Source organism: Canis lupus, chromosome 24 (assembly GCF_048164855.1).
Source record: "Canis lupus baileyi chromosome 24, mCanLup2.hap1, whole genome shotgun sequence".
Taxonomy (NCBI): domain Eukaryota; kingdom Metazoa; phylum Chordata; class Mammalia; order Carnivora; family Canidae; genus Canis; species Canis lupus.
In genome coordinates this window covers 6,937,660-6,953,087 of record NC_132861.1, presented here as the reverse complement: position 1 = coordinate 6,953,087, position 15,428 = coordinate 6,937,660, and the positions used below count along the sequence as shown (strand labels likewise).

Sequence of the window (15,428 nt, the reverse complement as noted above, 5' to 3'; positions counted from 1 at the left end):
AAAGTAACTTAGGAAATCCCTGTGTTCAAAATGTCAATGTGTATATGTTCATGTATTTACAGGTAAATGATACTCATGTAACAGCTACTATGTATGTGACTTGATTATCAGTTTCCTTGATATCAAAGAAATACTACAAATAAAATTAAAGATTCAGCAAAAAAAAAAAGGGATAAAAAATGTCAGGGCTTGAAAGCTAAATAATCTTTAACTGAATATCTAGTGTATCAAACAACTAAATTATTCTCAGAAAAATAAAGTATAAACTTACTTATGCCATTAGATGTTGCTCAGTATTCCCTGATTAATTTTTAGCTTTACTATGAAGAAGCTTCAGAATCTGACTTTTGGAATGGTTTTTATGACAGTTTTACACATGGAGAATATAATATGGATAAGGACATTTTATGCATATTTTGCAAAAACTATGCAGATGCAAAATATTCTAACTTGAGCATACATTTTCCCAGTTTTTCCAGATTCATATAGGCCACAAGCCATCTTAAGAAAGTTCTGTATACTCCAGATCCTACATAAACCTTTGCTAAGTGAATTAAAGTCAGCACACTTCACAATATATCCTAATGTCCATATCCTTTTTACCAATGAAATTGGGCTCAGAGTTAAAAAAAAAAAAGGAAAAAAGATAATTGAATGTTGACTGTATATGTCACAGCAGAGTTGGATTTCATCTTAAACCTTGTGTTTGTCACTTTTCCTCATTTCTTACTCTTCAGGAGTGTCGTGGTACCTGTTAAGAAGCCACCTCCAGGTAGTTTGGCTGTAACCACCGTGGGAGCCACTGCTGCTGGAAGTGGGCTGGCAACAGGCAGTACCTCTAATATATTTGCTGCTACTGGAGCTACACCAAAAAGTATGATAAATACAACAGGTATTGTCCTTATATATTTTTGTGATACCTCATCTTTTTCTTTCTGTTTTCTATATCTCCATTTTTCTGCTTATTTGATCTTAAAAAAATAAAATGCCCTGATCATTTAAGATTATCATAACCTTTAAGAAGGTTCTATTTTATGTTACTACCTTTCAGAATTTGTCTGTACTTCTAAGACATATTTTTTTAGTGGTCATTTTAGAGGACACTATTGGTTTTTGTTTTGAGTCTTCTCAAAACAGTGCTATTTACTTTCAGAGTTAAATAAAATTGCTGAAAGTTATTTGGGGAGCAAAACCAAAAGATAATTTAAACACTGCAGTTTGATATATAAAAATCAATAAATTGTATCAAGAATATCATTAAATATGTTAGTGAGTGTAAATAGATTTAGTGATGTTTACTGGCTGAATCCTAATATATCTTTTTATGAAATCCTCTAAGGAAAAACAGAGCTCCCTTAAGAACCTTGACATATACAAGAGCCTCAACGGGGAAAAAATGCATGTGAATAAGAAACATTATTTGACATTGAATTGCTTTATGTACGTAGATTGCAGTGGTATCCATATCCAGTTCATTGTCCAACATTTTCCTAATGATTCTAGGAACAAAAAATTCCAAATCACTACAAATTTTTAAAGCCTGCCTAAAATAACCTTTATTTTTGTAAATTTCCAGAAATGTTCCTGTTGATTATTAGCTAAATAAATCCTTACCCAAATCTTTGTGATTCCATTTTAGGTATTTATACAACGCAAGATGATCCCTGACTTTTCTTCCCTGACTATAGTAGCCTTCTCTTCTCCAAACTGTATAGCCTTGAACTTTACCATCTATTATCATTACTTAGAATCTTCCCATTTTTATTAATTTCATAGCTCTTCTATGTGCTTTCTGTATCTATCTTGTTTATCATACCACCTGAGTCTGACATACCATGAACAACACATTTATGGGGTTGTAGTAAGTAGAATATACTCTATCAAGCATATTTATATTAGCAAATAAACATTATCAATGGCATTGTGTTAAAGAACATAACATCTTTGGTTTATCTATATTATAAATAAATATATCCAACTTGTCTGAAGATTTTAAAGTTTTTCTATACAGTTTATAATCTTATTTTTTATATTCATTCTGTTTTATAGAAATAGGAAGAAAAATACTTTTCTTTTACCAAAATATATATATGTTAAGATTTTTCAAATATGTCAGTGTAATAAAAGATATTTACATTTAGTGTCTATTGAATAATTCCTTATTTTTAAAAGATAGGTTAAAGGAAAATAAAATTACCTCATTACCTCTTTTTTATCTTTATATGAAACAAGATAACATTTTCTTATAATTTCTATTTTATGAATAGATATAGGAAGTGATCATAGTAAGGAGCCTAGAGATAGTATAAATTATATAATTTTACAGTGGAAAATAAAATGTAATTAAACATCCTCCTCAGAAATATATACAAACACACACACACACACACACAACACACATTTTGTATGCCAACACCTAAACTGGGCCTATTGTCCAGTTTAGATTTTGGCAAGTAGATGCTATGTAAGTGTTGCGGCAGAAATCCCAGTAAGCAATTCAGTTTTATGGGATGTAGTGTGAGATAAGATAATATTCAGGAACACTAGATGTCCCTCAACTCCACAGCTCTTTAATATACTTACATGGTGTATTCTACAAAAGTCTGTTCCAAAGTGGCATCTTCATATCGTTGAGGAGAACTCATTATTTTAAAATCAGGTACAATTATATTCATTATAGCCCTCCTTAAAACAATCATTTTATCAAAATAAACATGATGCTCCAGTGCCACAAATTTATGCTCAATTTATTGTGAATTGTATCTTAAGTAGTAAAAACTAAAAATACTACAATACAGCAATAAAAACATAAATTTTTCACATCTAAATTTGAATTGTCTTATCAGCCTCATTTTAGCTAAAATTATTTTCATTTCTTGATATCTTTTATTTATACCCCATTTGTGTTATGTAGTTGTTAGATTAATATAAGTAAGTCAACTAGATTTTAATGCAACAACTATTATTTATAATTATAAAGAGTTATTAGTGTACTAATGGCCAAATGATTTTTTTAATTGTTGAATTCTGTTTGGAATTCATATGAGTAAATCTTCAAATCAGTTAGTAATATAATAAAAATTATTTTAAGTAAGTTTATGTTTAAGGCTAAAAATTATTATTTTGGGAACAGGTGCCGTGGATTCAGGGTCCTCCTCCTCTTCCTCCTCTTCTAGTTTTGTGAATGGTGCTACCAGCAAAAACCTTCCAGCTGTACAAACTGTTGCTCCAATGCCAGAAGACTCGGCTGAAAACATGAGGTATACATAACTATTGGTTTATACTCATTATACAACTCTACCCTCAAGCATTAAAATACAGTAAATACAAAAGTATAGTTAAGAATTATTGAGAATGGTTAATTATGAATTTTGTGATGACATTTCATAATTGTATTGTCCTGATATTCTTAAAAACCACCTGCTTTATTTCAGAGCCTAAACAGAGATGGTGAGTGGTTTTCAGACATTGACTCTGGTGAATTTGTAATCAATTGTCATATGGCATATTACTATTTCCAATAAAGTAAAAATGTGCACAAATGGTAACATGAAAACATTGTGCATCTTTGCGGTGGAGATGAAAAATTTATAATATAGACAATCTGCAAAGTTATATGTAATACATATGTAATTGAAACTTGAGTAAACAAACATCTTTTTTATCGTGCTTAATGGATAAAAATTTATAGTAGCACATTACAAAGCATTCCTAGAAGAGACTAGTCCACACACTCTTAGAGTTAAATTGTACACATGCAGGTGTGGGTGTGTGTGTTCACATTTTAAATTCAAGAATTACACAAATACAGTTTAAAAGCTCAGTGAAACAGTGAAGACATGATACCATCACCCAAGTCAAAAAATAGAATATCCCAAGTACCCCAGAAGCCCCCAGCTTGTGTTCCTTTTCCTGTCAGTAACCTTGCTCCTCTTCAGATTCATAAACTTGACTTTTAATGAGGTTAGCTTTGTCTTTTTTGAATTTTATGTAAATGGAATTGCATAGTATGTGTTCTTTTGTCTGTAGGGTCTTTTGTTCACCTTGTTTATGAAAAACATCCATATAGTATGTAGTAATAGTTTACTTATTTTTATTCCATTTTTATTCCTTTGTGGGTGGATACTATAATTTATTACTCTATTTTACTGATGATGGACATTTGGAATTTTCTAGATTTAGACTGTTACACATGTTGCTTTTTATATAGTGATGCTGCTTGTACATTACTCTTGGGTGTACCACACATATATTTGCACTCATATCTGCTGATTGATTTGATTGTGCATGTTCAATTTTATTAGATAATGCCAAATAGTTTTCCAAAGTGGTCATGAAAGTTTACTAACTTACCAGCAGCATATGAAAGTTCCTGTTTCTTCATATCTTTAATATTAGTGCTTAATAATGTCACTCTTATATTTTAGCCATTTTGGTGGAAGTATTTTATTATATTTATAGTTTGCATTTTCTTTGTGATTAATGGCATTGAGTAACTTCTTACATATTTATAGGTCTTTTCATTTCATTCTTTTGTGATTTGCCTGTTGAAATCTCTTGCCCATTTTTAAAAATTGAATTGTTTTTCTTATTCATTTGTAAGGTTCTTTATGCATTTGAAAATGATCCCTTTGAAGATTATATGTTATATCTATATTGATATATCTATATCTATATCTTTAATTCTGTGACTTTTCGATTCATTTATGTTATCTGTTTTGGTCCATAGAAGTTGTTTTGGTCCACTTAAACTCAGTTTGTTGTCTGTGTTAGTGCTTTCTCTGTGGTAGATGAAATCTATGCCTAATTTTCCCTGCCTTATGTTCTGGCTGCTTTATTATCTTTTATATTTATATGTGTAGTCCATCCAGAATTGAGTTTTGTGAATTTAATGAAGTAGGAGTAATGTGGGTGTCAGGATGACTCAGCATTGTTTATTTGAAAAACTCTTACTTTCTCCCATGCTCTGCCACTTCGTCACAAATCAAGTGCCCCTAACTGCTGGATTCTGGTTTGCCAGTCTGTTCTGCCCCATTTCCCTGCCTGTATGTGTATCCTTGTGGCATACTGTCATAATTAGTTGTAAGTTTAATAAAGATCTGGATCTGGTTGATTAAGATCTTTCCACCTTGTCCTTTTCTTTTTCAAGTAAGTCTGAGGTATTCTTGATACTTAGCATTCTATTTAAATTTCAGAATCAGTTTGTCAGTTATCCATCTTAAAAAAAATCTTGATGGAGTTTTGGTTAGGAATGGAATTCATAGATCTGCTGCGACTATAGATATTCAATATTGAAATTTTCAAACTATAAGCATCATATATTCCTTTCATTTCTTTGTTTTTTAAAATAATTTTCCTAGTAACAATATTTAGTTTTCTAGTTAGAAAGCTTACATGTTCCTATTTCATTTATTCTTAGGATTTTAATAGTTTGTATTTGTATCTTATTCCTCTAGTTTTCAAATCAATATTGAGGCCATTTGTTTATTATTGTTTCAACTCAATAAAAATATTCATTTTGATTTTATATTTTTTTAAGATTTTATTTATTTATTCATGAAAGAGAGAGAGAGAAAGAGAGAGAGAGGCAGAGACACAGGCAGAAGGAGAAGCAGACACCATGCAGGAAGCCTGATGTGGGACTCAATCCTGGGTCTCCAGGACCACAACCTGTGGGCCGAAGGCGGCACTGAGCCACTGAACCACCCAGGCTGCCCTGATTGTACATTTTAATGAGTTTTGATCAGTTTACATACCTATATAACCACCTATCACCCTAGAAAGTTTCCTTTTCCTCTATAACCACCTATCACCCTAGAAAGTTTCCTTTTCCTCCATATGTAATTAATCCATCTTTGCCTCAGGCAAACACTTATGTACTTTTTAATATTATAACTTAAATTTGACTCTTCTAGGGCTTCATATAGATGGAATCATATAGAATATACTTTTTTGTGTCTATCTTCTTTTACTCCCAGCTTTTAAGTTTCTGAGATTCATCCATGTCTTTTTGTTTACTTCTGTGGACATTTGAATACATCTTGTCTTGGACATACATTCTTGGATAAATAACTTAGAGTAAAATTGCTGGTTGTATAGTAAGTATACACTTATCCATATAAGAAACTGCTATTTTGTAAAGTGGTTGTATCATATTATATTCCTGTCAACAGTACGTAAAAGTACTACTCTGTTCTCCATTCTTGTCAACCCTGGTATTGTTAATCTTTTTAATTTAAGACTCTGTAGTCACTGGGTAAGCATCTTATTTGGTTTTATTTTTTATTTTCCTAATGATTAATGATGAGAAGGTTTTTTAAATACATAACTCAATCATTATAATACTGTCTATAGTTTCTTTATTATTTTTTTTAATATTTCAATTTTTTTTATTTATTTATGATAGTCACAGAGAGAGAGAGAGAGAGGCAGAGACACAGGCAGAGGGAGAAGCAGGCTCCATGCACCGGAAGCCCGACGTGGGATTCGATCCCAGGTCTCCAGGATCATGCCCTGGGTCAAAGGCAGGCACCAAACCGCTGCGCCACCCAGGGGATCCCCTCTTTATTATTTTCTATGTGTAAGAGTCATTTGTAGTTTTAGTTACATTTATCCTTGAACGTTTGAGAATTCACCAATGAAGCCAAATATAAATGGAATTTTCTTTATGGGAGAGTTTTAAATTACAAATTAAGTTTCTTTAACGGATAAGTAACTATTCAGATTTTTGTTCTTTGGGGAGGTTTTTTTTTTTTTTTTTTGGCTTTTCTCCATCAGTTTTGGTCATTTGTGACTTCTAGGAATTTAGCCATCTTATCTAAATTGTTGGATTAATTGCCATAAAGTTTTTATTTTTTTTTCATTATATTAAAATATTTGTAGGAGGTGTGCCTGGGTGGCTCAGTGGTTGAGCATCTGCTTTCAGGCCAGGGAGTGATCCCAGGGTCCTGGGATTGAGTACTGCATTGGGCTCCTCTAAGGGAGCCTGGTTCTCCCTCTTCTTATTCCTATGTCTCTGCTTCCCTCTCTCTGTGTCTCTCAGGAAAAAATTAAAAATCTTTAAAAAAAAGAATACTAGGAAAAAACATTTAAAAAATAAAATAATAAAATAAAATATTTGTAGGATCTCAGGGCACCTGAATGGCTTAGTCTGTTAAGCATTTGCCTTCGGCTCAGGTCATGATCCCGGAGTCTGGGATCAAGCCCCACATCAAGCTCCCTACTCAGTGGGGAGTCTGCTTTTCCCTTTCTCTCTGTCCCCCCCTCAGCTCATGCATTCTCTCTCTCTTCCTCACTCTCTCTCAAATAAATAAAATTTTTAAAAATAAAATATTTGTAGGATTGCTAATGATGTTCTCTCTTTCATCTCAGATTTTGTTAATTTGTCTTTTCTCATTTTATTATTATTAGAATAGCTATTGATTTTTCTTTTCCTTTTTTTTTAATTTATTTTTTATTGGTGTTCAATTTACCAACATACAGAATAACCCCCAGTGCCCGTCACCCATTCACTCCCACCCCCCGCCCTCCTCCCCTTCTACCACCCCTAGTTCGTTTCCCAGAGTTAGCAGTCTTTACGTTCTGTCTCCCTTTCTGATATTTCCCACACATTTCTTCTCCCTTCCCTTATATTCCCTTTCACTATTATTTATATTCCCCAAATGAATGAGAACATATAATGTTTGTCCTTCTCCGATTGACTTACTTCACTCAGCATAATACCCTCCAGTTCCATCCACATTGAAGCAAATGGTGGGTATTTGTCATTTCTAATGGCTGAGTAATATTCCATTGTATACATAAACCACATCTTTTTTATCCACTCATCGTTCGATGGACACCGAGGCTCCTTCCACAGCTTGGCTATTGTGGCCATTGCTGCTATAAACATCGGGGTGCAGGTGTCCCTGTGTTTCATTGCATCTGTATCTTTGGGGTAAATCCCCAACAGTGCAATTGCTGGGTCGTAGGGCAGGTCTATTTTTAACTCTTTGAGGAACCTCCACACAGTTTTCCAGAGTGGCTGCACCAGTTCACATTCCCACCAACAGTGTAAGAGGGTTCCCTTTTCTCCGCATCCTCTCCAACATTTGTTGTTTCCTGCCTTGTTAATTTTCCCCATTCTCACTGGTGTGAGGTGGTATCTCATTGTGGTTTTGATTTGTATTTCCCTGATGGCAAGTGATGCAGAGCATTTTCTCATGTGCATGTTGGCCATGTCTATGTCTTCCTCTGTGAGATTTCTCTTCATGTCTTTTGCCCATTTCATGATTGGATTGTTTGTTTCTTTGCTGTTGAGTTTAATAAGTTCTGATTTTTCAATATTAGATTTTTTCCAGAAATCAGCTATTAGCTTCTTTTATTTATTTTTTGTTTTCTATTACACTAAATTTTGCTCTTATTAATTCCTTTTCATTATTCAAGACTTACTTGCTTTTTTCTTTCTAGTTTTTTTCTCTTTCTAGATTCCTAATCTAAGTTTCCACTTAAACTATGACCCATGAACTAAATCTGCCTGTCACCAGTTTATATTAAAAATAAACTTGTAAAAAAAAAATAAATAAAAATAAACTTGTATTGGTATATAGTCATATCATTTGTTTACAGATTGCTTGTGCTTGCTTTCACATTACAATGGCAGAATTAAGTTGTTGCAACTTCTGTATAGTATTGCTTAAAATATTTAGTACCTAGAGAAAGGTACTTACCTTTAGAGAAAACATTTCCTGACCCTTTGCTTAAATCATTGATTTTTTGGTTTTTCTTCTTTTCTAATAAAAGCTTTTAAAGCCACAACTTTCCCTAAAGGATTGTTTTATCTGTATTTCACAAATTTCATTATGATGTTTTAACTTTCATTCAGTATTTTTTCAACATTTCCCTACATTTTCTTCTTTGATTCATAGGTGTTTCAGAGGTGCATTTTGAAATTGACCTTTTCTCATTTTAACATAATGCTGTAAGATTCATCCAGCTTGTTCAGTAGGTTCTTCCATTTGTATTTCTTAGTAGTATTCCATGGTATGGATATATGACAGTTCATTTAACCATTCACCCATTGTAGGCCATTTAGGTTTTTTCCAGTTTTTGGCTTTCATGAGAAAAGCTGCAATGAACATTTGTTTTTTGTAAACATAACTTTTCATTTCTCTGGAATATGTTCAAGAGTGAGATTCCTGAGCTGTATGGTAAGTACCTGACTTGTTTTATTAAAAAAAAAAACAAACTTCTACCAACAATGTATACATAGTCCAGTTTCTCTCGATTTTTACCCACTTTTGGTGTTGTCTTTTTTAAGTCATTCTGATAGGTATCAGTACAAGGCACTGATATCTCCTTGTGGTCCTAATTTGTCTTGTCATATTCCTAATGGATGATTCTGAACATCTTTTTGTATGTTTTTGTCATCAGTATTAAAATACCTCTTCATTGAAATAGCTGTTCATGTTTTTTGCCCATTTCATACTTGGATCGCTTTCTTAATTTTAAGCCTTGAGAGTTCATTATATTTTCTAAATACCAGTCCTTTTTCAGAAGTGTGCTTTGCAGTTGTTTTCTTCTAGACTGTGGACTCTTGTTTCATCCTTTTAATAGGTTCTTTGGCAGAGGAAAACTGCATTTTTGTTGTAGTCTAACTTACCATGTTGTCATGTCTAAGAATTCTTCCCCCCTCTGAGTCCTAAAGATTCTCTCATATGTTTTCCATTAAGTTCTATGGCTTCATAAGCAGTTTCACTTTTAAGTCTGTGTCCCATCTTGAGCTAATTTTTGTGTAAGGTATGAGATTTATATTGAGGTTTGTCTGCAATTATTCAGTTGCTCTAGCACTATTTATTCAAAAGGGTGTTCTTCCTCCTAAGGCATGCTTTTAAGGTATTTAAAGGCAAGTCTAGAGTTGTTTTTATCCCTGGGCTAATTTTGTCACACTAAGAAAATGAGCTGGGATATCTCCTGAATGCTCAGTGTATTTAATGAGGTCTTTACATCCTGGCTGGAAAGAATAGACACTTCTCAGACCTGTGTGAGAGATAGGAAACGTTTATGCTATAGCTTCTTCATAATTGTTCTTTCATCAGAATTTGTTCTATTTTAACCTTGAAAGCTTTCAGGTGTCACATACATAGATTGTTATTCAGTGAAAGTCTCTGATTATTGGAATCGTTTCTCTTTATAACTCTTTCCTCTTGGGTATTCTGTCCTTCCAATTCTGTTCACCTTGACCTGCCTGAACTATGGTTTTACTCTTGTCAACCCAAAATGGTTGCTGGATTCTGTATTTGCCTTAAAAGGGGAAATACCTCCATGCAAGAAACGTAAATAATGGTGAAAATCGTTTCATTTTTTTTCTTCCCTTGGGTTTTAGGGTCTTGTGCTATCTGTGTTGTCTGAAAATATTTGCTCTCCCTATTTTGTACACTTTTCTAGTTAACATGGGAGGTAATTCTAAATCATCTTATTCCTTGAAAGTGAAAAATGGAATTTGATATTTTTATGTTATAAGTTATTTCTTTCGTAAATTTCAGTTTTTAATTGTATTGCTGTCATATACAGTCCATTTTGGTATATTGAACTAATATCCTAAAACTTTTAACTACTTATTCCTAATTATTTATCTATAACTCTTTCTAAGTAAATGTATGTACACAGTCATTTCATCTGAGAATATTGGCAGTTTTATCCTCTATTATAATCCTTACCCTTTATTTGTTTTTCTTGTATTATATTACCACGTAGTACCTCAAATGCAATTTTCTATAAAAAATTCTATATAAAAAAAAACATTCTTTTCTTCATTTCAGATGGAAAGCTTTGAACATCATTAATTATGATGTTTCCTATCTATTTACTATAGATACTTTTATCAAATATAAGACATCTCTTGTGTTTATAATTAACCAAGAGTTGCTATGATTAGGTTTATTGAATTCTACTGTATTTTTTATCTAATTTTTTGTGTACTCCTTTTTCTGCTAAATGTGGTCTATTACTTTGATATATTTTTAAATGCTACGCAAATTTTGAGTTCCTAGAAGAAATCATATATCTTATATAATTCTTATTATCTCTTTATATATATTCTCTTTTTGTGTCTATCTCTCTCTGTCTCTAACTCTGAGTATTTTTTTAACCTTAGTCCACTTTACTAATTCTTTCTTTAGTTGTTTCTAATCTTCTGTATTGTTAATATAAATTTTTTGGTTAAGTACTGGAATTTCCATTTTTTAATAGTTTTTCTCTTCTAATGGTCAATCCTGTCTATAATTTTCATAAGTATATGAAATATAAGTATTTAAAGTTTTTGTTTCACTATTTGGCTTCTGGACTATCTGGGTGATTTAGTGTTTCTCTTGGTATTTGATAATATTATTTTTCTCTACTTTAATGTCCTTTATTTTTATTCTAGTTTGAAGAATCTAGTACATTAAAGAATATAAATGTACAAAACGGTGGATTTTTCCAGAAAGAAATTACGTTTGCCTCTGGTAGGCACTATTAATTCTACATGACATAATGTAGTCAAGATTGTAGTGCTATTCTTTTTCTAGTTTACCAGCATTCTAAGGTGTAGGTCTACAGCATCCTAACTTGAATTATATGAGTTTTTCTTAGCTCTCCTTGCCTTTGATGGGTCCTGAACATCAGTTTTTACCCATTGGTTTGTTAAAAATTTTGTTCAACCGCTGGCTCATTGACTGCTTCTTCTAAACCATGCTTATATGAGAAAAATGGCGCAAATGCCAAAATCACCTCTTTTAGGATTTCTTCCTTTTAGAGATCATGATCAAATAATTGGTCCCTGTCTTAATGTTCTATTATCCTTAAAGAAGTATTTTTCTTTTGGTTTGGTTTTTATCTAGTTTTGTTCTCAACAGGATGATCAGTTGATTACTAACAGTAGAAATCCAGATTATGTTGGCATAGATAGTTTGTTTATTCTCCTTTATTAAATTGAGTATAAACCTTAAAATGGCTTAGTTTATTTTTCTTTGTAACCACTGCTTTCAACTAGATTATGTCATATCCATTCTGGCCCTTAATTACATCATGGACAAATTTGATTATGTTGTAATCTTCAAATTATAAAAAAAATTAGTTGAGTATAATGTAAATTCTAATATCGCATCAAATAAAAACCTCTTCAGGGCAGCCCAGGTGGCTCAGCGGTTTAGCGCCACCTTCAGCCCAGGGAGTGATCCTGGAGACGCAATCGTGGCCCGTGTCAGGCTCCCTACACAGAGCCTGCTTCTCCCTCTGCCTGTGTCTCTGCCTCTTTCTCTCTCTCTATGTCTATCATGAATAAATAAATAAAATCTTTAAAAAAATGTTAAATAAATAAATACAAACAAACCTCTTCAGCTCCTTCTTTCTGGCTCTCTTCACATTAGAGTTTTAGTGGCAATTCTCTTTCCTGTATTTTCCTTAAGCTTATCTATGTTTTTATTTTTAAAGGAAGATTTTCTTAGTGTATCAGTGGACACAGCTTTTTTTTTTTTTTATCAGTTTGACAAACTATAATTGATGTTTCTATGTAATTTACATTTAATGTGACTACTGATATGGTTGTGTTAATATCTATCAGCTTGCCCATTGTTTTCTAAAAACTATTATTTTCCATCTGTTTTTTACTTTTTTTCTTCTTTCTATACCTTATGTTGGATTGATAGAGTATTTTGTATCATTTCATTTTCTCTTCAATATTGGCTTATTTACTTATCTTTAAAACATTTTCAGAGTTGCCCTAGAGTTTACAATATAAATCTTTAAATTATTATAGTCTTTGATAGTATTATATTGTTTCATGTTAGTATAAGATTCTTATGATTTACCCCTAATTACTCTTTCTCATCCTTTGTGTTAACGCTGTCATGTTTCACTTTCATATATCTTTTTAAGAAACAGCACATAGCTATTATTTTTTGCTCTGTATAGTTCATTATCTGTAAAGCAATTAAAAATAAATGAATTTTATATTTACTCTCAATTATTATTTCTAGCACTCTTAATTGTAGAAACAAAAGTTTATGTCAGATATTACATTTCTTATACTTGAAGAACATCTTTTGAAAGTTCTTGTTAGGGATGCCTGGGTGGCTCAGTGTTTGAGCATCTGCCTTCAGCTCAGGGTGTGATCCCAAAGTTTGGGGATTGCATCCTGCATCAGGCTCCCTGCAGGGAAACTGCTTCTCCCTTTGCCTGTGTCTCTGCCTCTCTCTCTCTGTATTTCTCATGAATAAATAAAATCTTAAAAAAAAAAAAAAAAGCTCTTGTAGTGCAAGTCAAATACATGAATTCTCTTAGTTTTTCTTTCTTTGGAAGAGTTATTTACCTTGAAAGATTTTACATTTTGTTTTTTGTTTTTTTTTTTTGGCTACGTATAAATTGTGGGCTAATATTTTTTGAAACGATTAAAGTAGCCACTGTCTTCTGCCCTACCTACTTTCTAGTGAGAATGTCATTCTTTGCATAATGAATCTTTATGCTCTGATAGCCTTCTTCAAATTTTCTCTTTATATTTGTGTTTCAAATATGTGTTTCATTATGTCACATATGGGTTATGAATTAATACTTATTTTCTGGTCTTCTTACATCCTTGGCTTGAAACTTTAATCATTTCGGGAGAATTCTTACTCATTATCTCTTAACGTACTTCGTCCGCCCTATTTTCTCTCTCTCCTTGTATTAGTTTTTTATTGCTAGCATGATAAATTGCCACACTTTTAGCAGCTTAAAACAATACTAATTTATTATGTCATGGTTCTATAGACTAAAAGTCCAACACAGGTCACACTGAGCAGCCCAGTGTTTGCAGGGCTACATTTCTTATTGGAAATTTTGTAAGGAAATACGATTCTCTCAGATTGTTGGCAGGATTCAATGCCAGGCAACTATAGAATGATGGTTCCATTTATTTGCTGGTTGTCATTCTGGGACTGCCCTTAGCTTCTAGAGTCCTTTTTTTTAGTCCTTGCATGTGGCCCCTACATTCAGAACCAGTGACAATGTATCACATTCTCTTCACACTTGGGACTTCTCTGGCTTCCACTTCTGACATATCTTTTATGCCTTTCTGTTTGCTACACCTCTCTGACTCCATTGAGAGAATTTTCTGCTTTTTATATTATACTGAACCCACCTACATAATCCAGTATAATCTTCCTATGTTAGTGTTCAAAATGTGAATTTCATTTTTAGAGTCCCTTTTGCCATATAATATAACCTACTCACAAATTCCAGGGATTGTGGTTTAGGCACATTTGAGCAGCCATTATTTGGCATATGACGTTTCTACTTCAGTGATTTTAATGACTTTTATATAAGATTTTTTGATACTCTTTCATAGTTCTTAATAAGGCTGGCTAATGGTTTATCTATCTTATTAATTCTTTCAAAGAACCAACTCCTGGTTTTGTTAATCTGTTCTACAATTCTTCTGGTCTCTATTTCATTGAGTTCTGCTAGAATCTTTAACAACTCTCTTCTGCTTGGTTTAGGTTTTATTTGCTGTTCTTTCTCCAGTTCCTTTAGGTGCAAGGTTAGTTGTGTATTAGAGTTGATTTTTTTTTTTTCAATTTTTTGAGGGATGCTTGTATTGCAATTCATTTCCCTCTCAGGATTGCTTTTGCTGTATCCCAAAGATTTTGAACGGTTGTTGTCTTCATTCTCATCAGTTTCCATGAATCTTTTTAATTCTTCTCTAATTTCCTGGTTGACTCTTTCATCTTTTAACAGGATGCTCTTTAACCTCCACGTGTTTGAGTTTCTTCCAAATTTCTTCTTGTGATCGAGTTCAAGTTTAAAGCATTATGGTCTGAAAATATGCAGGGGACAATCCTGATCTTTTGGTATCGGTTAAGACCTGATTTGTGACCCAGTATGTGGCCTATTTTGGAGAAAGTTCCAAGTGCACTTGAGAAGAATGTGTATTCAGTTGCGTTTGGATGTAAAGTTTTGTAAATATCTGTGAAATCCATCTGGTCCAGTGTATCATTTAAAGCTCTTGTTTATCTGGAGATGTTGTGCTTAGAAAATCTGTCATTTGCAGAAAGTGTTGTGTTGAAGTCTCCCAGTATTAGTGTATTATTATAAGCATGTCTTTACTTTGGTTATTAATTGATTGATATACTTGGTAGCTCCCACATTAGAGGCATAAATATTCATGATTGTTAGGTCCTCCTGTTGGATAGATCCTTTAAGTATGATGTAGTGTCCCTCTTCATCTCTTACTACAGTCTTTGGGATAAACTTTAATTTATCTGATATGAAGATTGCTACCCCTTCTTTCTTTTGAGGACCATTTGAATCGTAAATGGCTCTCCAACCTTTCATTTTCAGCCTGTAGGTGTCCTAAGGTCTAAAATGAGTCTCTTGGAGACAGCAAATAGCTGGGTCTTACTTTTTTATCCAATCTGAAACCCTGCGTCTTTTGA

General features: G+C 32.8%; 1 protein-coding gene across 12 annotated transcripts in view; it reads left to right on the top strand.

Moving 5' to 3' along the window:
- Positions 1-15,428, top strand: part of NBEA (neurobeachin) — a 674,173-nt gene that overhangs the window by 247,351 nt on the left and 411,394 nt on the right. For 11 of the 12 annotated variants that reach the window (XM_072795453.1, XM_072795459.1, XM_072795457.1 and 8 more), the window contains 2 exons: positions 738-892; positions 3,134-3,260. In XM_072795453.1, the coding sequence (XP_072651554.1) occupies positions 738-892; positions 3,134-3,260 (282 nt within the window). The remainder of the gene's footprint in view (positions 1-737; positions 893-3,133; positions 3,261-15,428) is intronic. The other variant, XM_072795454.1, reaches the window with a different exon arrangement.